Here is a 27,721-nt window from a genome sequence, read left to right as displayed (position 1 = left end):
ATCAGTCAACTTGGGCAAGTTATTAGGCCCGTTTGATAATCGTTTCAATTTTAGTTTTTAGTTTTTATTTTTTGTAATAGAGTATACAGGAAAATGAGGGTAAGAGTGGGAGTGAGGATGAGGGGGAGAATAGGAGGGAGGAGTAACACAATTGAAAACAAAAACTTGAAAGTGAAAACAATTTCAAATAGAATTCAGTTTTTGTTTTTGTTTTCACTTTTGTTACTATTCCCTCTCATTCTCTCCTCTTATCTCCCCTTTTAATCACATCTCCACTCTCATTCTCACTTTCATGCTCCCTCTTTTCCCTTTATAATCTCTCACAAAATATGAAAACTAAAAACTAAAATTAAAATAGTTATCAAACGGAGCCTTAATTAGTTATTGCAGTAAATGGAAAGCAATGCTTTATGGGCGAAATTTCATCTTCTGAATCTCCTGTTATTATTTTGAGACGTTCCGTAGTGGCTCGTGGTTTTTTTTTAAAATTTTGTGGTCCTCTTGTTATGGGTTTTGCTTTGTGTGTTATTCCAAATACAAACTGACAAACGTCCTAACTAAACCAATATTTAACTAGCTAGGCATAATATGAAATCACATCACCATGACCATCAACATTACCTATAATGAACCAGCTGGGTTTCAATTCTAGCCGGCAGAAAAGCCCGGGTCCAAGTCAAGGTCAATGATCTATAGCTGTCCATATTTTTAGGTGTAGTCATAAGTACTTTCAGATAACATATAGCAGGTGCAATAAGGATACGTGGAGAGAGCAGGGTCTCCCGCTTTTTCTTCTCACTAAGGATAATAATCAGGATCATTAAACTTTTCACACTGACATATGATGTTATTAAGTCATATGTTATAATATGAGTAGATGACTTAATAGATATTTCGTGAACATAAAGTATATTCGTGTTATAACATTAATGAATATATAGTTATTCTCTTATTCTGATGTCTGCACATCATGTTATTATTATGCATATGCCATTATAAATAAGGAGGAAAGTATGGAGGGGTAGTATAAAATACATGATATTTGCACCATCATAACCTCCGAATATCCGCATAGAAGAATTTATAGATATATGAAAATAAATGTTAAAAAAATGGTGTAGTTGTTAAGAATAAGATAAATTAAAGAAATTAAAGATGAGAAAAATCAAAAGTTAACTTGATCTTTATATTATCTAGAAGACTCACCCCAAGTGAAAAAATAATAATTGTTGACCTTGAAATACTACACATTACTCTCTATATAAACCATAGAGCAAAATCACATAATTTGTACAACCCAAAACCAAATAACCATGGCTCACCCTATCTGTTTCCTCTCCTTGCTCCTAATACTAGCCGCAGCGCCCCTTCGTGGCACCCATGCAGTCGACTACGTCGTCACCAACAACGCGGGAACAAGCCCCGGCGGCGTCCGCTTCAACAACGACATCGGAGCTGAGTACAGCAGGCAAACTCTGATCTCCGCCGCCGACTTCATCTGGAGGGTATTCCAGCAAAACACAGCCGCAGATAGGAAGAGCGTGGACAAAGTCAGCTTGATCGTTGAAAACATGGACGGCGTCGCATTTGCTAGTAACAATGAGATCCACGTCAGCGCCGGCTACATAGCTGGCTACTCAGGCGATGTGAAGAAGGAGATCACCGGTGTGCTTTATCACGAGTCAACGCACGTGTGGCAATGGAATGGGAACGGTCAAGCCCCAGGGGGTTTGATTGAAGGCATTGCTGATTACGTGAGGCTCAAGGCAGGGTTTGTGCCAGGTCATTGGGTTCAGCCAGGTCAGGGGAACAAGTGGGACCAGGGGTATGATGTCACTGCTAGGTTTTTGGACTATTTGAATGGCCTGAGAAATGGGTTTGTGGCAGAATTGAATAAGAAATTGAGGAGTGGTTATAGTCCTAATTATTTTGTTGATTTGCTGGGGAAGAACGTTGATCAGCTCTGGACCGAGTACAAGGCCAAGTACGGAAACTAGATAACATTAAGGGCGTGCAGGCCAAGGGCTGATTTAAGTGAATAAAATGTTGTATTATTAATAAATAAATTGTCTTAATAAGAATGTACGTGTGTATGTGCACAATTTATATATTGTCAAATTATCAATCTAAATTACGTACAAAATTAAATAAGAATCGGCTTAATTGACGATTCATAATCTGATAATATAACATGTCAAATTATCTAAAAGTCAGGCTAAGACATAATATTGAGCTAGAGAATTTTGGGTATTTGGCCTTAACTATACTCTAATCAATTTGCAGTTCTCGGCACTAAAGTATAAGCTAGTAGATTAACAACTAACTAGCATGTATGTATATGGATTTGGTTCTTGGTAATCTGCCTTCAAAATGTAGTTTCAATGGTCAAAATCTCAAGTCATCAGAATGACAAAATTTGTCAAAGCCCTCTTGTCTCCGGCAAAGAACTTGTCTGGTTATATTTGTCTTTTGCTGATCATAACTTATCTCAGACCGACGGTCCAAAAATACTATTGGAGCTAGCTTTATCTCTTCAGAATATTATCTGCATTAGATCTCGCAAAGCTAATTTTTAATTTTATTTGAAGTGCAGTAAATTTCCTAATTATAATAATAATAATAACCTATTGCATTGCACAAAACAGTTGGGAATTAAGATATGCTACTGTTCTACTATGCTTATAATAATCCCTTGCCCGGGACCATTTAAGAAAGTTTGAGATGTCTATTATGCTCTACAAGAATTGTAAGAGACTACAATGACAATTCAACCAATTTCTACCCTTTCCCTCAGGGAATTAATGCAAAAGGACGAAAAATTATTGAAAGGAAGAAAAAAAAACCCTTAAATGGTCCCGGGCGCTTGAAAGAAAAAAACTCCTTTCCTAAACCCACTTGGACGCTTGAAAGAAAAAAAAAACCCTGTCCTAACGCTTGAAAGAAAAATTTCCACACTATCTTCCAATACATAATGCTCATCCTTTACCAATGTGGGACAAAATCTTTTTGTGTATTGAAGGATTTTTGGGCTTGATTGTAATTTATCAGAAAAACTTGTATGAAACGGGATAGTATTGTTTGTTATCCCCAATAAATCATGGATTGTCATGTGAAAAAATTGTCACGTATGGCATGTCGCGATTGATCAGAGATAGCAAAACAATGCTATTCCCACAAGTGTTTCTCTTAATTTGCAGGTCCATCTCCCTCTGCCCAAGTCTCACCACAAGACTAGTAGACGACATTGCTCTCCTCCTGCTAGCATAAGTGATGACATTGGCCTTCTGACGTGGGACACTGACGTGCCGTAAGCCCATGGACAAAAAATGTTTGGCTCCTTATATTATACACAAGTTGATGAAAATTGTGATCTAGTTCTTCTAGTTTCTGTTGATGGATGGCGATCTATTACTTGTGAAGGCTGGTCTTTTGACACCTTCAACTTTGACGGTTTACATATCATCAACAAAATTCTCGCTTTTAAAATTGCAAGTGCGTAATTTTAAAAGATAGAATTTACATATCATCGCTTTATCAGATGGCAGATATATACCCACTTATCAATTCAATACCATAAAATGTACATATACGCAGGCTTAAATCAAGTCATCATTTCATAGTATGCTCTATCTTCTCCACCACCAATCCAAAAAGAAAAAAAGAAGAAAAAAACCCTTTTTAAGGGAAAAGAAAACCCATGTAGCTGAAAGAGACGGAGGAAGAGAAGTTGAGAAGGGCTGGAGATTTGGATCACATAGTTTGGGAACAGATAAGCATTAACAGAATCACAGGCCAGAGACTCAAAAGCACATATTATATAAAAAGACCTGAAAGAGCCATGTCCTTTATTTGATATGGTCATGGTCAGGGCCAGAGCAAAAGGTACAAGCAGCACACAGCCACACCAAAAATCTGTATATTTTTCTTTTTAGAAGACTCCTATTTCAAACATAAACCCTCATTACTCATTAGTTATTACTGGACTTGTTGAATGGCTGAAATAACTTCAGCAATGCCCTGAAACTTTCTCCTCTCCTTAAGAAGCAACTTTGCTACCTCAAGAGCCCGACGCTCACAACCTGCCCGTTTGCTAGCATTGGCGATTGATTCAAAATCTTCAACATGTGCAACACCAACGATTCTCCTGTCAAAAGAACAAATTAAAAGCATTATTACAGAAATCAAATCCATAGTTTCTTGATTGGTAATTTCAACAACGAATTTAAAGACCACAAAGAATCGAACAAATCCCACATGAGCTAAGTATGAAACAGAATGTGCATTATATATATATATATATATACCCATAAAAATATATATGTATTCATATTAATGAATTTACATATTTATATGCAGATTTCCAATTGCCATTGAGTACACTGACTGCATGGAAAATCAGTGAGACCGCATAAAACACATCTGTGTGTGTGGTATTTGTTCCAGTAACCCATCCTTCAACTTGAAATATTTATTTTGAGCTCGAGTTTTTCTGGTCCAAGTTTCTCGTCTACAAGGGTGGTATTTGCTCAACATTCAACTGAGAAAGAAAAAGAAAAAGAGTCTTGGTGGCAAACACATACTATTATATCATAATTAATCCATCTCATGTCTTCCCAGGTCTAGAAGCTGCCCTCTTTGGTATTAAAATGAACTTGTAAGTTACCAAATGACTTGAACAACGGATAAATAGAGATATTTATTAAACTATGATAATGAATTATTCAACATTCTGGGAAGCCAAATTGGTAAACACAAGGCAAAGACAACATATACTAGAAATAAAGAAATCTGTAGTCTGCTGTCTCACCTTATCATTTTCGCAGCACCAAAACCAAGGGAGTCATGAAGCAGATCTTTAATAAATTTCTTTTGCACAAGCTGTAGAAGCCCAGGGTTGTTATAAATCGCAGGAAGATATGCGTCACCAGAATCCTTGTTTGTATCCCATAGTGCAACGAATTTTCTGTCGAAAAGGTTCCAAGTGTTTTCAATTGTCCTCAAAATCCAATCCTTGTATGCCTGCATCATAAAGCGAATTTCATACAAGACCCTCAGACCCACACCATACATAAGCAATGCCAAATAATAAGTCAAACTATGAATTATTTGCCCAACAACCCTCAGGTTTAACATGTTTTCGAAATGGACCTTACACATTCAGAAATTATACTAGAACTAGATGAAGTTTGTTTCAGTTGCACAAACACCCCCGCTATCAGTCCGTCAAAAGCCTAGCACTTGCATCAGCATGAAAAAAATTTAAAATACCAAAATTGAAACAGCAACAATAACCAAAATAGTATCGAAACACCCACACACAAAGTATTTTTAAATTTTTTTAAAAAGAGCACTTGTATATTCCAGACACAGCAATGTTCTTCCTCTCACAATTGAAGCTAAAGAAATTTCAAATCCACCATCAAACTGTGAAGGACCAACTCTGTGTCTATGCCATCCATTCAAATCTTAATCTTCAAAGCTGTATCAACGAAGTGGATTGGTGTATTTCTGGGTATCAAAAGAAAAAATCTAATTCCAACTACCAAGCACATCACTATTGAATATTGATACATGATCACAATTTCTGCAGACTATATTTTGATAACTGAATTGGGATAACCTTGTCAAAGTGTTATCCTTTCATTATAATTTAAAACGTTTCTAAACACTGTACAGAGAAAAAAAAAGTTTCTAAACAATTGCCAAAAGAATCAAGTTTTTAACTTTATTAATATTGTCTGTTCTTCACCATGAACACTGACAAGCCCACATCTGATTTCACTAAAGAAATTAAGACAGATGCTTACATGCTACAAGATTAAATGGATGGTTACTGTATTCCATGGTTAGAACTCAAATAGGAAAAACTACTCACGAGCATGAACGACGATGAAATTATTAGGGAAATCTTGAAGATCAACTTGATCAAATTGCTAAGACGTTTAGCAAGGTCTTGAAAGATGACATAGGGGAGCAATAACCATTTTTTTTTTTTTCCAGAACCAAATATTTAACAACAATTTAGATAAATATAGTATCTAATTATCTATCTAACAATATAGTATGTCTGACCAAAACAAATTATCTAAGAATAGCTTTAACAGATTCAAAAGACAGATACCACATTGAAAACGAAATCACGTAATAAGAACCGAAATACTTGAAAATAATTCATCAAGAAGAAAATAATAGTAGAAAACATGTGAAGGACAATGGAATAGAGCTTACTTTTCGATCATTCTGCTCATCAGCATGCCCATCTTGTGCAAAGAAAGCCAAAATCAAGTTACCCAGAAAAGCGCCAATATCAAAACCCATTGGTCCATAAAATGCAAATTCTGGATCTATAACTTGAGTTGAATCATGAGTCACCATTACAGAACCAGTGTGAAGATCTCCATGTATTAGGGCTTGGGCTCTCTCACAGAACCTACAGAAAAAGGCAACTTGACCATTCAGATGACAATTTAAAATGATACAATCACATAGAGACTAATCTGCTACTAAGATCAGATAGTTTCATTACAAAGATTTCAACTCAGCAACTTCAAGCTTCAAAGCATTATCCTCCCGTATAGCCTCAGCATCAGAATCAAGATAAGGAGAAGTCCAGTGGTTATATTGAGATATTTTGTATGGATCAGAAAAAACAACCTGCTCAGTAAGCCTGCATAACTCCACATTGCCACAAAATTCAGCAACTGCAGAAAGTAAACATGCAGATTAGTTAATGACAGATATAAAATCTAGACAAATATATTCTTCACCAGTATTAAAAAGAAGACTAAAGTTGAGGCTGAGTTTCTTTTACTCTTTCTTTTTTCTCTTTTAGATAGGAAACATAAACTTTTTCAGTAAAAAGAAATATGGTTACCAAAAAAAAAAAGGATAAGAAGTCCATTTCAAAACAAGCATTTAGCAGCTGTACGGTACGAAGAGAATTAAGTTACAATCCACTAAAAACTCCCGCCAAATCTAAATGAATTATACTGGAAGGAATGTCCCTAAACAATGATGCCTAAAGAGAGGCTAGGTATATGACTCTGTCTTGAATAAAATCCTCCTCTTCCACCTTGTCATTAAATAATCTTTTATCTCTTTCACCCCACACAAGCAAAATAGAAAACAAAAACTGCACCACTCACTAATTATATTCTTCTTGGCCCCAGCAAGGAGAAACTCCCCAGCCAACAGAACAAGTTTCTAGCTCAACCCAAACCCAATCCGAAAATGCAAAGAACTTCAAATTCTCAACGTGAAAGAACAAGATAAAAAGATATTATCAGCACTCTTGTCCCTATCTTTGCCAAAAATACACCAAGTATTAGTGTATCTATTACATGTACCACCAATGGTATTAAATTTTGAACTTTAGTAGGTACACAGGTTTTCAAATTCTAACGTCTCATGTTGTGGAGTGAAAGACGGTTTGAACACATGCCTTCCTTTTACAATCCCATGCGGGAACAGGACCCAGTTCATCTTTTGGGATGGTATACATCCTACAGAGGCAACAAATGTTTTTATAGCAGCAAGAGCATACAAAGCTAAGTTTCTTACTGATGCTTTTCCCTACGATATCAACCACTTAGCTCAACTATCCTAATTGCGCGTTCCATATTCATATCAACCACTTAGTGTATCTATTACATGTACCACCAACGGTGTAAAATTTTGAATTTTAGTAGGTGCACTTTTCAAAATTATCTTATAAAGTTCAAAAACTGGGTAAATTGAATCCTCTAACATAGAATGGAAAAAAGTACATGAAAAGACCCCAGAATCATGGAGTTTTTTCAAATGGGAACTGAATTCAACAAGATATTATCAATAAGACACTGATTCTAAAATGCTCACCCAATCAAGACCAAGACAAATATTCAGTCATATTTCACATAGCAATGTATGATTCACAACTTCACATACATTCCACCTAAAGCATCTCAAGATCATGCATTCTATCTCCAACATGTTATGAGAGAACAAATAAAGCACACGATCAATATGTGAAAACAGAACATAATCAATTAAAAGAATACATCACATACCAGCTCGTTTGTGGTCCGTGGTATTACGATAAAGGAGGGATGTGAAGAACAGAGTCCTTGCAATATAGTCCGACATGTGGTCCGCCAGCAAGGGGTACTCAATTCCAGCAATCAATCCTTTTCTCAGTATGATATGTGGAGGCTCCAAATAGCGCATGCCAATCAAAGACATGGTCCGATCAAAATGATAAACTTCAGGGACATGATCAGGACTTAAACCACCATGCTCTCTCAGTGCCAATGCCTCAAAATATGCTCTTTCCTTTGTCATTGGCCATGACTCCCCAATACAACGAATATATGGAAGAGCCTGCAAAAACCCAGCAGCATATTTCGTCAGGGGACAAGAAAAGCTTACTGATTTTAATTTTCTCCAATCAAAGTCAAATCTTGGAACCCAAGTTGAACATTTTAGAGTTGGGTCCAGAAATATTTGATCAAATACCACAAACCCATTACTACCCAAATGTTGAAAAATCATTAACTGCTTAGAACCCAAGTTGAACATTTTGGAGTTGGATCCAATTAAATTTGATCAAATACCAACAATCCATTACTACCCAAAAGGTGAAAAACCATTACTTGCTTGATGACGAAAGAACCAGTGGAGCCAACGACGATGAAGACGAAATTGAGGTTGCCATCACCCACTTCTTTGATTGTTATGTTGTCAAGCTTGTTGTTGAGCTTAGAAGAGAGAGAAGGTGTGGCCTTTATGTATTCTATGAGGACCTTCTCGTCCAGTGGGCGAAACTCAGAGAAGGCCATGGTGTGGTGGCGGCGATGAAGAGGAGGGGTGAGAAAGTTAAGAGTTCAGAGGTTGAACTGAGAAGATAAAGGTCTGAATAACGATAACGTTGGAATTGGAATCTTTGGATGGTGAAAGTTGTGGACTTTTTTATCCGACGAAATAGAAAAATGGAGACTTTTGGTTGATTGGTGCAAATGCAATGAATCTGGTCTGGTTCTGGCTTTTCTCATTGGCCAAGTGATATTGGCCCTGTGGCATGGATGGCACCGGATTCTCCAATTCAGGAAAAACTGAAACACAAATAAGGATGCTCAAACTTGCCAATAAAATAAAAACCTGACTCCCAACAAAACCTGCTTTATCTCAATTCTCTAACCTTATATATATAAACTATTGTAACGTTTGACCAACTAGATTTATTGTTTGCATTATTAAATGTTGGAATGCCCTTCAAGAATAAAATTTTAAAAAAAAATTTCTCACACTCGAAATAAGACATTGTAAATTGTAATAGTCTATACACTCATTTATTTAGTTATTCACACAGTCGTAAGAAGCCATTATAATAGTTTTTTTTAAAATATAAATTTTAGGATTGCATTTATAATTGAATAAAAAAAGAGTTATAAATGGCAATTATAATAATGAAGCGATTTAATATCAAAATTAAGATAATATGAGGCTCCTCCATTAACGATCATGCATGATTGAAGAAATTCTAGCATAGGCATCCCAATTAAGAATGTAAACTCAGAAAAACTAAAAATAGATAAAGTTTGAAAAAACTAAGTCATAACAATACAAATAAAACTCTAACAAATGAAATGTGAAAACTACACAGAAAATCCAAAGAGTCTATGCGACTTATTTTAAATATGAAGAAACCGCAGAAAGGATGGCGGTAGAGATCCGACACTGAAATGTAGGTGGAGATCCGATGTCGAGACGCATCCGTTTGTGATGAGTGGAGGAAAATCATTACAAAACAAAGATAAATAAGGGAAACATTTTATCTCTTAAAATGGGGGAAAAGAGGAGAAGGGAGAAATGGAGGGGAGAAGGGAGGAAGAACAGTGGCTTCCTCCCCCCTCAAAGTGAAAATGGCTGTAGAGTGTGCCATATTATAATAGTTTATGCACTCATTTATTTAGTTAATATAAAATAAATGCATGATATATATTTTTTTTTTGAAAATTAGCAATTGCATGATAACTTTTTTAGAGTGAATAAGTGGTTCTAAAAACACTATGGAGAGTTCTCATTTGTATAATCAATTTCTAAGGATAAATTTTATTGTCAATGGGTCTAGCCTAGTGGAAAAGGGCATTGACTTGTAGATTAGTATTCTTAGGTTCGAACTCTCATGGCACATTAGTAGTGTGTGTGAGATATCCTCCCCCTTGTAGTTTAGACTATCGTTTGTATTTTAAAAAAAAAAAAAAAAAAAAATTCCTTCTTATTTGTTTCTTTTTCCCGAAAATATTCTAATTTTGTTTGTTTATACAAGTGATATTGTGAGACGAGACTTGAACATAGGACTTCGAGTGCATAAGTAATTGTTTTTTAACCACTTGAGATCCGAGCTTCTTGCAAAATATTACTTTTTTATTTGTTCGGTAGTGAAAGAGTGTAATTTGTAAAGGGGATTTGCCGGATCCAGCCCAACTTAGAAATTCAAGTTTGAATTTTTGAGTTTCAGTTAGGTCCAGTCCATTATACACCTTGTTTAAAGTCCAATATCCATGGATAGGTGATTACGAGACCAACCCAAACCCGTTAGCATCCGGGTCAATTTGACCGCCCAGTGGGTAGTTGGCTGTACGTATCACTCCATCAAAGCGCGTGTAAACCACACACCTCGAATCCAATCGAAAACAGGATATGAACGCCATGCAACCCTGTTCCGATCATTCCCTTCCTGCTCACTCAATCAACCACTGACCGACAGAAATGACGAGGCCTGTGGCAGTGGTGGTGGTGGTGGTGGCAGCTTTCCTGGCCGGTCTCTTGACCTCTGAAATCGCAGCAGAAATCGCCCAAAACTCGGCCGATTTTTACAATCTCGGCCGCCGTCGTTTGCCGCAGCAGTCTCTCTGTTTGGAGCTCATTGAGCCTTCGGGGTACTCTTGCTCCGAGCACAAAGTGAGTATTACTTCACTACAAAATTGCCCATTTTCATATTTGATTGTTAAATTTGAGATAAAGTGAGTAGCTTTGAGATACCCAGAAACCCAGATGCTCAAAGTTCGTTGTTTCTTGGTTTTTTTTCTTCTGCAGATTCAAACGAAAGATGGCTACTTATTGGGTCTTCAACGCGTGTCGTCTCGAAGTGGGGATTTGAGAACCCAGCTGGGTCCTCCGGTGCTGCTTCAACATGGACTCTTCATGGTGAAGTTTGAATTTTCATCACTAAACTTTAACAAATGCAAAATAAGACGTTGAATTTACACTTGCAATTACTTTGGGAGTATGCTTTGTGAGCCTGTGACCTGTTATATTTGAAATTTGAAACAATCACTTGCAGCTTTAAAGTTATAGCACTGCTCTTGGATGAATAAAGCAAATGATTTTATGCTATGATTCCTAATTGTTAAAGAGGCTTTAGAAAATGTAGAAAAAACAGATGATTTTAGGCTGCATCTGTTCGACTGTTTAACTGAATTAATCAAAGTCTTTTTTCATTATTGTGTTGTCTTTGGGGTTTGAGGGTTCAAGAGCTGATGAGATTGCTTTGGTGGGGGATTTTATTTTCCCTATAGCTGAAGAACTCAAACAAATGCACACCTCTAATGACCATGAGTAGTACTGATGTATGGAATCTGCATACTAATTGGTGAGAAGCCTAAGTAGAATAGCTCCTTCCAATCTTTTTAGCAGGCTCTAGAAATGTTGTAATGCCATGTTAAATGTATGATATTGGAATTTGACTGTTTAATTCAGACTTTTTGTTGTCCGTGGTCTGAAGTTTAGTTTTCAATTTTTTATATTTTATATTTTATATTTCTTTCATGAAAAGAACATATGTGGTAAAGCGTTGAACACAAGTGAGATGAATTTTGATTAGGCTATAGTGTACTTGAAATTCAATTGCACTTAGTTAATTTTGCTTGATCTTATGCTACCCAGTTTTGAATTTCAAACAGGCAGGCGATGCATGGTTTTTAAATTCTCCAGAAGAATCAATGGGCTTTGTCCTTGCAGATCAAGGTTTTGATGTATGGGTAGGAAATGTGCGTGGAACACGTTGGAGTCATGGACACGTATCTTTATCAGAAGATGATAAGGTCTATATAGCATACACATTTTTCTGTCTTGCAGTTATAATGTCATTTATTTCATTCAATGATAAGATGTGGTTCCAGTAATTTATGCGTATTAGTTGTATGTGGAAAGTTTGGATTGTCCCCGTGATTGTTCTGTCAATGAAAAATCTGGGATAATTTACAGGGATGTGTATATAACGCGTACTGAGAATCACATATGAATAAGCCCCTTTGCTCTTCCTGCCTCAATATTTCATGGTTGAGCGATGACAATAATGAATTGGATAGAGGGAACAGATAAACCAGATTTAAAAAGGAATACACTTATGGATAGGCTCCTCCCTTTTCAGAGATATCAGTATGTACCTGATTTCCTTGATAAAAGACTTGTTTCACTATTTAGGTTTTTTTAATTTCTAGAACGTTTGTGCTAATTTATACACTCAACATGACTTCATGTTGGTTATTGGCAATCTGAGCCGGTTTTGAAGTTAGTGGACAAAGGGAACGATCATATACATTACATCCTTTTTTTTTTGGTCTTAACGGAATGATCATATTTGAAGTCCTTAATTCTTAATTTGCTTATCTGTAATCTGAAGATACTTGGTTAACGCTTTGTTGCAGAATTTTTGGGATTGGAGTTGGCAGGAATTGGCTGAATATGATCTGGCAGAAATGATACACCACATATATTTGATAACAAACTCCAAAGTCTTTATTGTTGGACATTCACAGGTCTTACACCTCTTCATCTACTCCTCACCTGCCTTTCTGCTCCTTGTTTTAGTGTGAACTTAATTTGTTCATGTTATTAGGGAACAATCATGTCTTTAGCTGCTCTCACCCAGCTGGATATAGCAGAAATGGTTGAAGCTGCCGCTCTTTTCTGTCCAATATCGTACTTGGAACATATCACTGCTAAATTTGTACTTAGAATGGTTAATATGCATCTTGATCAGGTATTCCTGATCTGCTTCGAGCTAAATTGTATGAATGGATCCTGGGGATAAATTTGATGCATATGTTCATTTTTTTCAGATGATTCTTGCTATGGGCATCCATGAACTTAACTTTAGAAGGTTTTGCTTTATCTTGTCCACCTTTTTTTCCCTAGTTTTCTTTTTGCTCAAATGTTATGAGGTTTCATTAGTACTAATCTTGTTATCATCTGTACATTATATGTAGTGATTGGGGAGTCAACCTTTTGGATTCAATATGTGATGGCCATGTTGACTGCAATGACTTGCTAACTTCCGTAACAGGTTCTATTTGATCTATATACTACTTATCTCCCCCTCCCCTCCCCCTTCCTCTCCCTCCCTCCCTCCCTCCCTCCCTGTGCATGTGTGTAGGCGCATCATGCTCGGGCATCTGTTTTATGCATTGTGCACATGCCCATTTAAAAATGTTTTGGTGGGAAACTTGTTTTTTGTTATTCTTTCTGATATTGTTTATGTGACTCTCCTGCATAAATTTCTTAGAGAAAACAAACCAGCCAGTTTCCTCATAAAGTAGCTAACTAGAACTATAAATTTATGGGTTTCCATTTTTTTTTTTTTTCTGTCAATGATTGATTCAAATTCGAGACCTCTGCAAACAGTGGGGGCGTTAAACTGTCAGCTTCTTGTTATCTTCAATGGGACTTAAGTTTGTAGTTCTACATACTGGCTCTAGGAGGAAGGTCATGTTATTCACAAGTATGATTTAAATTGCCAGTAGCCATGATTGATTTTTGAGAGAGCACTGTTGCGGGTGCATTATTAAGATTGAAATTCCAAAGGTGCTTCAATGTTACAACATAAAACTTTTCATCTCGTTTTGTATTTATTGTAAAGAGTCTACTAAGAAAAGGTGCTCTGATAACTTTTAGGGAAGAATGGTTGCTAAAGGCGTTTTGATAACATTTCAGGGAAGAATTGTTGCTTTAATAACTCACGGGTGGACTTCTATCTTGATTATGAACCTCACCCAACATCCACAAAGAACTTGCGTCATCTCTTCCAAAGTATGCTCTGTACCCTTCGTATTTGCAAGAATATCATTTACCTACCTCTCTTCTTGTTCTTATTCTCTTCGTAAACTGATTATTGCATTTTGTGTTGAGCAGTGATTCGTAAGGGTACTTTTTCGAAGTACGACTATGGCATCTTAAAAAATTTGAAGCTGTATGGTCAGTTGAAACCCCCTTCATTTGATCTTGGCCTCATACCCAAGTCACTGCCACTGTTGATGGCTTATGGGGGCAATGATGATTTAGCTGATATGGAAGATTTCCATCACACTCTCAAGGAATTGCAGTCCACTCCTGAGCTGGTTTATCTCGAGAATTATGGTCATATAGACTTCATTGTGAGCATAAAAGCCAAAGAAGATCTTCATGACCGCGTGATTGGGTTTTTTAGGTCATGGGGAAAATCTAGTAGTTCTTAAAGCGACTGCTTGCTGTAACATGTGATAAATGTGGTTTGTGAATGTACTGTACTAAAAGTGTTACTGTGCATATATTGTATATAACATTATATTCTCTTCTAAAGTTGATGCTTGAAAAAAAAATTGCAGGATCGGTTATTATAGATATGTACATGTATTTCTGTATCTTATTAGGTTTACCTTTCTGGTTTGTCTATGAAGCAGACAAGGGAGAAGAGGAGATAATTTCTCACTTCAAGATGGACTTGTCCGAGCACTATGGCAAAGTCATTCGGGTGGCTCCAATTGGACATGGAAGACGGTCGTACGGGTGGCGTATGTTCTTGGTCAACCACTGTTGGTACTTGTATCCTTGTATTCAACTTAAAAAGGTAAACTTGGTTCTAAACTTTCCAAAAAAAAAAAAACCATGTTTTTAATCTTATTCAATTACCTGATCAAAGTTAGTTGACTAATGGATTAATGATTGACTAATTCTGTGATTGAATGATGCTACTGTTAGTTCCCTACGCTCATGTGGTTGAATTCTAACTGTTGAGGATGAGGTATTGGGAGCTCTGCATGCATGAACGGTCAGGATTTGCCCACGCGGATGTGGGAGAGTTAGCCCTTCTAGTAAGAATGAAAAGCATGTATGACTGCGTTTCGCCAAAAAATAAAAAAAAAAGTAAAAGTGCTTATGGATAATAGGACTTTCTGGAAAAGCATCAAGGTGCTTTTACAGGAAGCACGGTCAAAAAATTCGATGTTCTATTAATAAAAGCGTTTATAAGGATAAATGCATTTTATAGAAGGGGTCGTTAGCAGTCACCCTGATTCACTTATTTTCACACTCATCACCTACGTCTACTACACTCTCACGCAAAATTATTAGGTCTGGGGATAATTGAGTTATACTCGTCAGGTTCTTGAAAATGGTTTGATTCTTTGTTTGTAACACTTTTTTGTGTGCACGCAAAGAGTAGCTACTAAATGCCATATCGACAGAAACCAAAGTTGTAACAGAATTTGCGTAGGCCAAGTCAAATCTTCACAGTGAGTCAACGGAGATAAACTTGTATACCACGGGTGGTAAGGATTCCACTAGTTATGTTCAGTCACGGGTGGTAAGGATTCCACATGACGTAAATGAGAACAGCAAAATAGGATTATTCCTGTGACATGCAATGCAAGTCCTTCTCGTTGCAAGGAGCATGATCAGAAGTCTCATTTGACAGAGAATGATTGGGAATGAATATGTGGCAGATGAGAAAACACACAGCTTTTTCAAAAGAAAATCACTCTCTCTCTCTCTCTCTTGAGAAAGACTTCCATGAAACGGGAATATCACTATTTTGCTATTTCCGGCCAATAACGTTATGATACGCGTGATAACACTCTCACATGACAGAGTATTATTGATCGGGGATAGAAAATAGTGATATCCCCGTTGCATCTAAGTTTTTCTCCTCTCTCCTTCATTATTCATAACAAATTAATGGGGGAGATTTATTTGTACTGCCTTTAAAAGCAAAAGCAAAACAAATCTTCAAATGTCTTCATTCAATTGTCTGCTGTTAACTAAGTAGATACACGACGTACGTAGACTCGTCATTGGTTCACAAGCTTTTTGCAATACATTTCGAATATCAAAATTTAACGTTTGGATTGGAAAAACATTAAACAATTGTGTCGATCAAAAGACCGACTTTTCGACCACAAAGATAAAATAAATCAAAAGACCGACTTGCAAAAGCCATCTCTAGTCTAATCAAACAAACCAGACAATGAATCCTTAAACGACATTTCTTAGCCATTCACTAACCCTTTCCTATACCAAAGTTCAAATAAGTCGACATTCAGTCATGATATGCCATTTAATTCAAACCCATTTGTACAATAATCTAGTGATAATTCTCTTTTCAATGCTGAAGTTCCAAGTTTAAATTCACCCCGAAATGTGGCTCTGCCCCTTGTACTAAACTTTCATGTGCAGGAAAATGCATCACCATGCTGCCAGCCTATAACTTCTAGCATTACTCATCATGTATGAAAAAAAATAAAACAAGAAATTTCTTTTTCTTATTGTCAGACTGTACCAAAAAGTTTTTGTTTTTTGACAACCTAATCAAAGCAGTAGGTCGACCGAAAAAAAGAAAATCAAAGCAGAAGGTCCACTAGAAAAAAAAAAAAAAAAAAAAAGGCAGTTGGTCCACTAGTCAAAGTTGAAAGACAAAAGCTCATGGTGGCTGGGTAGCTATGCTGTGGCAGCCTCCAATTGCAGTAGCCAAACTACGTTAATTTATATAGGAATATCTTCATTTATTAACATGTGATGGGAGAGGGACCACGAAACAGAACCAATCGTAATAAATACTTGACGATAAGAATGCTATCGTTTGCTATATATAAACCCACTTCATTTATACATATGCCTGCAAAAACATAAAGTGGGAAAATATTGCACCCAAAAAAACTATGGGATCTGAAACTCCTTCCACTCATATATTTCTGGTGTGTTTTCCGGCACAAGGACACATAAACCCCATGCTCAGGCTAGGCAAGCGCTTGGCTGCCAAGGGCATGTTGGTAAGTTTTTCCACCACTGAAAACTATGGCAAAGAGATGAGGAAGGCCAACAGTGATATCAATGACCAGGCCACACCAATTGGCTCTGGTTTTATCAGGTTTGAGTTTTTCCAAGATGGGCTTCCAGAAGACGACCCAAAACGCACCGACTTGGACTACTATGTGCCCAGGCTTGAGCTGGTGGGGAAGGACCTGGTCACTCAGATGATCAAACGACATGCCACTGAAGGTCGTCCAGTTTCTTGCGTTGTCAACAACCCCTTCATTCCTTGGGTTTGTGATGTCGCCGTTGAGCTTGGGATCCCTCAGGCCACGCTCTGGGTTCAGTCCTGTGCTGTGTTCTCGGCTTATTACCACTACAACAACAAGACGGTGTCGTTTCCTACGGAAGCCGAGCCAAATATGGATGTTCAGCTGCCTGGTATGCCTGTTTTGAAGCATGATGAGGTTCCTAGCTTCTTGCACCCCTCTAATCCATATCAGGTCAGTAGAACTATTTCTCTGCATACCAAATCAAATTCCGAAATTTTGGATCACAACTAATGTGATAATTTTATATTTTGTTTGTTCATGTTTCAGTCCAATCTGAAACTTTTTTGTTTCTAACAAGTAATATATTGATATGCTGACATATCAATTTGTCATTAATTTGGATGACTAATTTTTTTTTATTATTAGTCAACTATAGTTATGAGTTTATTAATGATTCTTTGGGAGCACGGCATTGAGTGTTTACTTTTCCGGAAGGAATTTTGAGTTCAAATCTAATAGACGTCGATAAAAATATAATAAAAATAAAAATAATAGTAACCTTATAAATAATATGTTTGATTTCAGGTTTTGGGAAGGGCAATCTTAGGCCAATTCAAGAAGCTATCAAAATCATTTTATGTATTAATGGACACATTCCAAGAGCTGGAGCCCGAAATCATCGAACACATGTCCCAAGTCTGCATAGTGAAGCCTGTTGGCCCTTTGTTCAAGAACCCCAAAGCTCCAGAAACAAGCATCCGAGGAGACTTGATGAAAGCCGACGACTGCCTTGACTGGCTTGACTCAAAGCCCCCAGCCTCCGTCGTCTACATTTCTTTTGGTAGCATTGTCCACTTAAAACAAGAGCAAGTTGACGAGATTGCTCATGGACTTTTGAGCTCCGGGGTCTCATTTTTATGGGTCCTCAAGCCACCTGCCAAAGCATTTGGGTTAGAGAAACATGTTCTGCCACAAGGGTTTTTGGAAGAGGTTGGGGACAAGGGCAAATTGGTCCAATGGAGCTCACAAGAGCAAGTTCTAGGGCACACGTCCGTTGCATGTTTTTTGACTCATTGTGGCTGGAACTCTTCGGTTGAAGCCCTCACTTCTGGTGTGCCAGTTGTGACTTTTCCTCAATGGGGCGACCAAGTCACCAATGCCAAGTTCTTGGTGGATGTGTTTGGTGTGGGGCTTAGACTCAGTCGGGGAATGGCTGAGAATAGGTTGGTCATGAGGGCGGAGGTTGAGAAGTGCTTGTTGGAGGCAACCGTGGGAGATAAGGCGGTAGAATTGAGGCGAAACGCTTTGAAGTGGAAGAAGGCGGCGGAGGAGGCGGTGGCGGAGGGTGGCTCCTCCGACCGGAGTCTCAAAGATTTTCTGAACGAGATTAGCAAGATCACGTCTGTTGCTTAGAACAAGTTTCAATTAAAAAGCCTATATATGTATATGTAGGCTACTGTAGCTAATTATGTGTGCTATGTTCTGTATTTATGACAATAATTATTATTTTGAGGACATTCAAGTTCAGCTCTCTCAACTCGATTAACCATTATACTTAGGGCTGTCAATGGGTCGTGTCGTGTCGGGTTCGTGTCGTGTCAAACTTTTAAACGTGTCAAGAAACCCCAACCCAAACACGACCCATTTATTAATCGTGTCAGGAAATGCAAACCCAAACCCAACCTGTTTATAAACAGGTTGACACGACACGACCCATTTGTAACCTGTTTATTAAACAGGTCGTGTCATGGGTCGTGTAAACCCGTTTACTACCTGCCAACCCGCGAAAAAAATTAAAGAAATTGAACCTTCAGCACACCCAATGTGTTTTGAACCCCAACCAATTCCACCCCACTCCTTGCTCCTTATCCATCTTGGTGTTGATAACTTTGTGATTATATGTTACAACATTTGATATTTATAATGTCTTTACAAACTGATGAGCACTTAATTATTACATTTTTATCCATAAATTATATTTGTTAATTATTACATCTTTAGAAAAAATAAGCACATTTCCCAAACTTAAAATAAAATAATTAAAAAAAAACAAAAACTGGAAAGGATACGTAAAACACAAAGCACCAGATTCTTATGCCAGTAATCTTATGCCCAAATTTGTAGCGGAGACTGCTTGGAGAACAGTTAAATCATGAGACTCCTCCACCGCGGCCTTGTCTGACCTCTGTGCCACGTCCAGATGATCTGCCGGTGTGAGTCTACTAACAGTTATGCCTCCTGGCAGCACTACTCTTTTTGGCATTGCCTCAGCAAAGTTTGAGGCTGAGCCATGATGAAAGGAGGAGTTTGGGAAGATAGGGTTTGGAGGAGCGCCTACCTGAACATTCGGTGGTGCAAGTGATAACTCAATGTTGAGATCATCAATGAGCTTAGATGAGGATGCCATTGTTTTGTTTATGGATTTTTTTTTATGGTTTTCCTTGAGTTTTCAAGAAGAAATGAGGGGTAATCCTACACTTCACTGATGAATGGTTTAAATAGACATCTACTAATGAGGGAGCCGACATCCACTTCGGATCCCCAGATTGCTATCCAACCGTTTGCCCTCTTTTTTTTCTCGGATCCCTTCCCTTTCTACTTTCACCTTACTTTTCTTGATTTACCTCCGCATTTTCTGGTGTTTTATGTTTTTACCCGTTACTTTCATTTTCTGGTGCTTTGTGTTTTACGTATCCTTTCCAGTTTTTGTTTTTTTAATTATTTTATTTTAAATTTGGGAAATGTGCTTATTTTTTCTAAAGATGTAATAATTAACAAATATAATTTATGGATAAAAATGTAATAATTAAGTGCTCATCAGTTTGTAAAGACATTATAAATATCAAATGTTGTAACATATAATCACAAAGTTATCAACACCAAGATGGATAAGGAGCAAGGAGATGGGTGAAATTGGCTGGGGTTCGAAACCCATTGGGTGTGCTGAAGGTTCATTTTCTCTAATTTTTTTCGCGGGTTGGCAGGTAGTAAACGGGTTGACACGACCCATGACACGACCCGTTTAATAAACGGGTTAAACAGGTATTTAAATGGGTTGACGGGTTGACCCGAAACCCACCCGTTTATAAATGGGTCAGTGGTGGGTTGACCCGAAAATTACCCATTTATTAATGGGTCGTGTTTGGGTCGTGTTTTTCCCGTGCGGGTTTCGAGTCGTGTAACGGGTCGAGTCGGAAATTGCCACCCCTTTATACTTCTTCTCGCTGACGTGGGTTAATTAGGCCAGTTGGTCAGCTCGTCTTCTTGCATTCAAGTTTAAATGCGCCTTTCAATATACTAGATTATTTTAGAGTAGTTTAAACTGTATAACTAAATAAATAAAACTATGTATTTCTTTTCATGACACTAAAAGAGCCCCTACCTAAGTTCTCTCAATAAACATTACACGAATACGATCTCATTTTGCAGGACATGAACCAGCCCGGCGTTAACTAGTGTTGTCTCACGTCATATAAAATGGAATCCAACTCCTATGTGTGTTCTTAAAATATAATTAAGTGAATTTCGATTCTGTAATTAATTTACCCTGAAAAGATTTTTATACGATTGAAACCCCAGAAAAAAGAAAGAAAAAAGATGAAACTATCGTAAGTTTTAACTTACCCAAAAATTGATCAAATTTCTCGAAGTGATGAACTAAGAAGAAGAAAGGAAATGAGCTTTAAAAGACACAGTTTCTTTATGAGACCAGATTGAGGGCCATGCACCTAGGTTATACTTGTCTTCATTAAGGCAACAATGGACCAACTTCATTTTCTGCTGGATTAATCTTTGCATATGTACACGTATACGAGCTTCACTTTATTTTGTTGTATATATATATATATATATATTTTTTTTTTGGGAAAGAAGAACTCATTGATAACAATTAAGAGGATACAACAATGTCATCATTTACAACTGATTCCAGCCAGAAGGGAACCTCTTCAATCCATGTTACCATAGTATCACAATCAAGAGCATGCCTTGCTAGAAAATGGCTACTTGGTTACACCCTCTTGGACTAAAAGAGATAGTGACCTCTTCAAAATGTTGTAGACTCCTCTTAATATCATCAATAAGATGCCCATCGGATGCCCACGACTCTTCCTCATCCATCTTTACATCATTTACCACCCCTTGTGAATCAGACTCAATTAAAATATAAGAAAAGCAAGTATTCCGAGCAAATTTCATCCCGAAATGAAGCGCCATGATCTCTGCATGTTTAGCGCCATCATCCCGAAATTTCATCATTTTGTTGTATATATTAAGTTGTAGGAACATAGATGGGATATTCTATTTCATTTTCCTCAATTCCGTGGTTGAGTTTATCACTTCAAGGTGTCTCTATTCCCATGCCACAACAAATATTGTATATGGCGTGGACTGGACTTTTCAAACCACTCATGTTCGCACATTACATTATTAAAGTTGTCAATTCCGTAGAAGTTTTTTTTTCAAATTCTTTATGGCTTATAATCTTTCATTATCGTTTCGATCAACGTGTCACTCATTTTCAGGAATGTGAAATGTGAAACTCACACCGTCCACGCAAGATGGTATTTGTATTTTGGGTCATGCTAGGGAGACCAACTTGGGTACCAACTCTCTAATAGAGGTGGAGCCCACCAATACAATGGGTCCCACGCTCTATTAGAGAGTTGGTATCCCAAGTTGGTCTCCCAAGTTGGTCTCCCTAGCATTTTCCTTGTATTTTATACAAGTTTGTGTACGAGTTAGAAAATGGTGACAAATTCGAGGTTATCAACGTGTCACTCATTTTCAGGAAAGTGAAATGTGAAATTCACACCGTCCACGCAAGATGGTATTTGTATTTTATACAAGTTTGTGTACGAGTTAGAAAATGTTGACAAATTCGAGGTTAATCTAAAAATGACTTAAGATTTTGCAAACGTAAGTTAGGTAAGTGACTTGGTCATGACAGTAAATTCGGCCCTTGCACCTAAGTTCGATTTTTCCTCCTTCTAAATTAGATTAATTTTGTATAATCTAAAATATTACTTGTATATAAAAATAACTTAATATTTTAAGTAAATTAATGTCACTACACCAGAACAAGTACATGTACTTGTTTTTTTTCCAAAGCTATAAACTTTTTACAATTTAAAAAGCGAAGGTTCACATGTTTTGCTCATTTGCCGGCCATTGGTAAGTATTAATTAAAATTTTCTTTTTATGCCTAAGTAAAATGCATGTATTAATTAGTTGAAGTCAATTGTAAAACCTTTAACTTAATCTGTTCATGGCAATTAAGTTGGCAGCATGGCGCGAGCATATAAACCAGATCCCATCTCAAATTAATAAAGCAACAAAATTCCTCGAGAGGATTAAGTTGTGTTTGATGGACGGGATAAATGTTTTAGTCTAATATTTTGATTTTCTAGATCTTATAATTTTTTTTATTCCCTGCCTTGTAGCTTTTAAAATATTTTGAATACATGTTTTAAAGAAAGTTGAGGCCTTTTCCCTAAGTCCTTAGAAGTCATTTTATAAAGAGGTAAATTTGTCTTTAAAATTTTGAAGATAATAAGGTGGATGAGAAAATAAGACATGAGGTGGAAATAGCAGTACTCCTAGGATTTTAAGTTTGATTAGATAACTTACTTAGTTGGATCCTAGTCATCGGATTTTATTACTCATAAGAATTGGGTTTTATTTATAAAAAAAATAAGGTAATTGGCTCCATGTAAGAAAAAATTAGTTTGAAGGTGGAAAACTAAATTTTTTTATTTTATTTTTTAAATGTTTGTAGTATGTGGAAGAATTGGGTTACGGTTTGTTTTTTTTTCATGGATTTGAGTTTTCTTCTAGGTTTTAGATTTATGTAACATTATTTGAGAAAATGCAATATTACATTGAGAATTAAGAATAAAAGAATATTTATCGATGTTCTTTAAAAAATAAAAAAATTCAAAGAATATCACAAGCCCCAAAGAGAGCATCCTAGTCATAAGGTATGAACGGTGAGAAATTCAACTAGTCGTAAAGTACTTTTGTTTTTTCCCAAGTTGTTTTTAGTGTCTCCAAATTTTGGTAAGTGTGCGCACGGTAATATTAGCCTCTTGGCACGTTTGACTATCTAATGTTTGGTACACGTACAACTGATATTCGTATAAAATGTCACAAGAGTTGAGTCATGGGAAGTAGTGGTCCTATTCCTAGTGGGGTTATGACTGAGGCATGAATTATGTCCAACATATCGATAGTTTAATTTTACAAAGCACATGTTTACATTAAGTGGTCTAATGGTAGTTGCCTTTATTTGAGATCCAAATTCTAACTCACATGAATGCGAAAACGATACATCGTTGTGATAAGTTTGGCATCTATTGAATTATGAGAATCTACTAATTCATTGTTGTGTATTTTTCTCTCTTTATTTCTCATATCACGTGAATCATGTGAGTATAAATGATAGAGAAGTTTATCTTATAAGGGCATGTTTACAAAACCGGAATGGGAATAGGTAGAATAGGAGTCATTCCCATTTTGAATGACTTCTTTGTTTACTTACATTGGCAGAATGAAAAGTAACATGGGGCTCACAACAAATCTGATTCCTGATTCCTGATTCCTAATTCCTGATATTGAAGAGATTTGATTCTGGAGAGTGGAAGTGGGATTGGAAAAGGGTGAAAGGGAATCAAATTTTTCATGCCAAAAATACCCGTCACAAATAATTTTTTTCATATGAAAAATTGTAATAGTCCTTGGAAATAAAATATATTTTGTTTAAGGACATTTTCGTAATCAAAATGTTTTTCACTCTGATTAATGTGAATGAACTCTATTTTCATTTAGATTCCTGACAGTTATTTCTTTAAGATTTGTATGCCATATCAATTAGCACTTTGATCGGCCACATCTCCATTCTATGCCAAATCGATTACACTACTAAAAAAACATAATATTAGCCACTGTTAAATCCGTGCTCAATCTTAGCAAAAGCCATAGGTTTGTCGTAGTAAAAATGGGTTGACTACGGATAAGCCACATATCCTATTATTGTGTGGTCCTAATTAGGTTTTGCCATATAATTTTTTCCACTCCATAGTAGTATGTGGCATGAGAGAAACTCTCATGTAACAAAGATAACACTTTTTGCTAACCCCAGCCAATAACGCAATGACACGTAGGATAATTTTTCACATGTCATTATGTTATTGGTGGGGGATAGCAAAACAGTGCTATCCCCATTACATGTAAGTTTTTTTCCATCTTGTAGGGGTGGGCACAATTTCAAGTCAACCCGATCAGTAGAGGGTTGGGTTGGGTTGACTTAATAATGAGTATGTCTTGGGTTCAAAAAATCACAAGTCACTATGCACATGTTGGGTTAAGGGTTGGAACCAAAACTTTAAAATAGGCTTAATTTTGAGTTAACCCAACCAAACCGCCTAACCTGATTACAAAAAGGTTGGGTTAGCTTAATAATGAGCGGGTCTTGGGTCCAAGAAATCATAAACCGCTATATATCGAGTTGGGTTACAGATTGAGACCAAAATTGACACAACCCAATTCATGCCCACCCCTACCCACCCGTACTCCACCCAAGCCTTTCTCACTCTCTAAAAAGGGGGAAATAATGTTTTTACAAATCCCATTTTCGAAAAAAAACTCACAAACCAATTAACAATTAATATTTCCTACAACAATAATTAAAATACGAACACTCATATTATTTGTCATTAGGTGTGTCATTTGGTGATCTAGTGACAACTAATGGCAATTCCAGCAAATTGTAAGTATGGAAAAATTGTGCTTCTTGTCTTTATAGTTGTAAGGAATTGACATATATATTAGGTAGATTTAGGTGATAGGATGAATTTTAGATCTTCTAGGATGATATATACATCAAGAACATGTACATCTTACACAAATGAATTCCAACATATAAAAGTAATATTGACATTTAGTCTCAAAAATCAGAAAATTTAGTCTCAGCTTTTGCTCAAGCAAATTCTAGCATGGAAAAATTTAAGTTCATGATGGCTCTTGGCTTCTTGCCTTTATAGTTGTACATGTCAACTGGTACTTTTTATGAGTACTGCACTCTTTATCCAAAGCGCAAAAAAAAAAGAAAAAAAAAGAGGCAGAGCAATGAGATAATTGTAATCTGCTTTTTCTGACTAAACTCAATACCAAGTAAGAAATAAGATGAGATAGATACAAACCCTAACCTGTCCGTCGACGAAACATGGCTTCCAAAGACTCTGGACAGTCAAGTTGAGACATTCTATCTAATCCAAGCCATAGTAGCCGCTTATGGAATACCCATGTCTTGATCAATAGACAAGCTTTGTGTTCAGAAGAAATGATAATGTGAGAATGAATAGATTGTGTGAGATTCTATTAACAGAGGGCTAAGCCTATGTTTGAATTCATGTACTTCCCTCCAATTATTATAACTCCATGGACATGTGACAAATAAGAGTTTCTGCTTGGGTTTTTATGCTTGACTAAAACCAAAGAAAACTGGACAGAGCTTATAAGCATATAGTAGTACCTGTAAAATCAGAACTATCTATAGCCTTGTTTAATGAGGTTCTGATGATAGACAAGACTAGAGGAAACATCTTAAGACTCTTTTAAGGTCTTATTGCATGTCACCCAAACCTTAATGTTTCCCTGAGTGCCATTTAACATCAGAAAAATTGAAGTACTGTGATATGTCTGTCATGAAAACCTGAACAATATATATTTAACAATGTTGATTCAAAGTTTACATTTAGTACAACAAACTAATGAATAAGCCAAAACCTGTTGATGTTGGCTCACCTAAAAGATGCGTAAGGAACGAAATCGAAGAAAGTACCCAATTTGCGATGTGCTTTATTCTTGTACCCAATTTACACTAATCTAAAAGGTAGAATACAAATCAAAGAAAGTACTAATGATTCAACACAAATGTAACTCTCTGGCATATTTACCCATTGATTAGGTAATAACACCCACCCATCAGGTAAACACCCAGTGTTCTAGCATAATGGGGCAACTGAACACATTAAACCAGTAAGTTGTGGATAAAATATAAATATAAGAACAAATCCAATTGAAATTTACCAAGGACAAAGCGGACTTAGGCCCACAAACAGAGTGGGTCTAGATACAATGTGGCCAACATTATAAACCAACAAGAATTCTATAATGAGGGCTTTATATATGGCATTTAGGTGAGATCGTATCTCGTAATCGTTGGATTAGGCTAACCAAACTGATTCATTTAATTTCTATAAATTAACTATAAAAAAACCCTACTATTACCAGCTGTCCTATTTTTGAGTTTACTTAATATACTAATTTCCGGTTTTACCTTTTTGTTTTGAGTGTTTTGGGTTTTTTTTTATGAGGTTTTGAGGTTGGGCTTGTTTTATAAAAATCGATGGCAGTTTTGTAAATTATAGGAAGTTCAAAGCCTCTTGCAAATGGGCTTTGGGTATGTTTCTAAAGTCCATTTCATATAGGTTTTTTTTAAAATAATTTAGGCCCCTATATTTGGCATAAGATTGAAACTCTATTTTTTTTTTTTAAAGTCAAATGTGATTTTTTATTATAAGGTTTTGCACATTAATTAGTTGCACAACCTTATTTTACTTTTTTTATTTGGCAATCCAAAGTTTACAAATGTATTTGTCATTAACAATGACAACACTCAATTAATGAGTTCCAAGTTGCGATGTTGGCTTTCTTCGTTAGGTAGAGTGGGGATTATATATACTTGGTCATTTTCATTGCCTTCCTAACAAACAATGATTAGATCATTAGACGTCCTCCAAAAATATTTTGCAAGCTAAAAGATGAGCATGCTCCAAGTTACATTGCCTAATCCCAAAATGATTTTATGTTTCTTTTTTAAGCATGCCTATTTTTGTTTTTTTTTGCACTTAACAAGTGTGGAACAGTGTGAGCATATAGATCAATCGTCTAGGTTTGATCACGTGTTTAAGGACGACACAACATTATAAACCATGTCTTGAATAAAGATGAAATGCCCTTCTTTCTAAGTAACCCCATGAGAGGCTGTAATCCCATTATGCCATGTTTGGTGGACTAGACTGGATTGGATATATCCAATTAAAATGGATATGGGTTCAGTCCGTTGTTTGGCAGGGCTTAAATGGATCATGGACTGGTTAGGATTCAAATATTTTTTTTTCGGGATAACAATCCAGCATACGCTAGCTTTCAAAACGCACGTTGAGCATTGATTTAGAAGACCAACGCAGAAACGAGCTAATCTTCCGAGTCGGTTTTTTGGGTTTCATTTCTTTTGATATCTTTGTAAAAAAAAATCATTCATCTTTCTTTTTCCCTTCCAATATTGAAGCACTTTTCATTGAAGATCTTTCATATCTAGTTTTCGTTCCAGAATTTGCATCATC

At 36.5% G+C, this 27,721-nt stretch overlaps 4 protein-coding genes across 4 annotated transcripts; 3 read left to right on the top strand and 1 right to left on the bottom strand.

The window, feature by feature from the left end:
* Positions 1-1,276: 1,276 nt before the first annotated feature.
* LOC110758479 (uncharacterized) lies at positions 1,277-2,110 on the top strand. Its single transcript, XM_021960352.2, has one exon. It carries the CDS (start codon positions 1,314-1,316, stop codon positions 1,995-1,997), a length of 684 nt encoding a protein of 227 aa, XP_021816044.1. The 5' UTR covers positions 1,277-1,313; the 3' UTR covers positions 1,998-2,110.
* Positions 2,111-3,797: 1,687 nt separating this feature from the next.
* Positions 3,798-9,129, bottom strand: LOC110758495 (methylthioribose kinase). Its single transcript, XM_021960366.2, has 6 exons — positions 8,631-9,129; positions 8,049-8,358; positions 6,527-6,701; positions 6,229-6,430; positions 4,808-5,019; positions 3,798-4,144 (listed from the first exon to the last, which is right to left on the bottom strand). Exons 1-6 carry the CDS (start codon positions 8,814-8,816, stop codon positions 3,976-3,978), a joined length of 1,254 nt encoding a protein of 417 aa, XP_021816058.1. The 5' UTR covers positions 8,817-9,129; the 3' UTR covers positions 3,798-3,975.
* Positions 9,130-10,641: 1,512 nt separating this feature from the next.
* LOC110758507 (lipase 1) lies at positions 10,642-14,924 on the top strand. Its single transcript, XM_021960382.2, has 9 exons — positions 10,642-10,941; positions 11,077-11,187; positions 11,943-12,083; positions 12,690-12,800; positions 12,881-13,024; positions 13,104-13,144; positions 13,251-13,327; positions 13,975-14,070; positions 14,173-14,924. Exons 1-9 carry the CDS (start codon positions 10,750-10,752, stop codon positions 14,493-14,495), a joined length of 1,236 nt encoding a protein of 411 aa, XP_021816074.2. The 5' UTR covers positions 10,642-10,749; the 3' UTR covers positions 14,496-14,924.
* Positions 14,925-16,879: 1,955 nt separating this feature from the next.
* On the top strand, positions 16,880-18,842 carry LOC110758490 (putative UDP-glucose glucosyltransferase). Its single transcript, XM_088245450.1, has 2 exons — positions 16,880-17,546; positions 17,901-18,842. The coding sequence occupies exons 1-2, from the start codon at positions 16,953-16,955 to the stop codon at positions 18,726-18,728; spliced, it is 1,422 nt and encodes a 473-aa protein (XP_088101576.1). The 5' UTR covers positions 16,880-16,952; the 3' UTR covers positions 18,729-18,842.
* Positions 18,843-27,721: the final 8,879 nt, after the last annotated feature.

Source organism: Prunus avium, chromosome 8 (genome assembly GCF_965620075.1).
Source record: "Prunus avium chromosome 8, drPruAviu1.hap1.1, whole genome shotgun sequence".
Classification (NCBI taxonomy): Eukaryota; Viridiplantae; Streptophyta; class Magnoliopsida; order Rosales; family Rosaceae; genus Prunus; species Prunus avium.
This window is presented reverse-complemented; position numbering and strand designations above follow the sequence as displayed.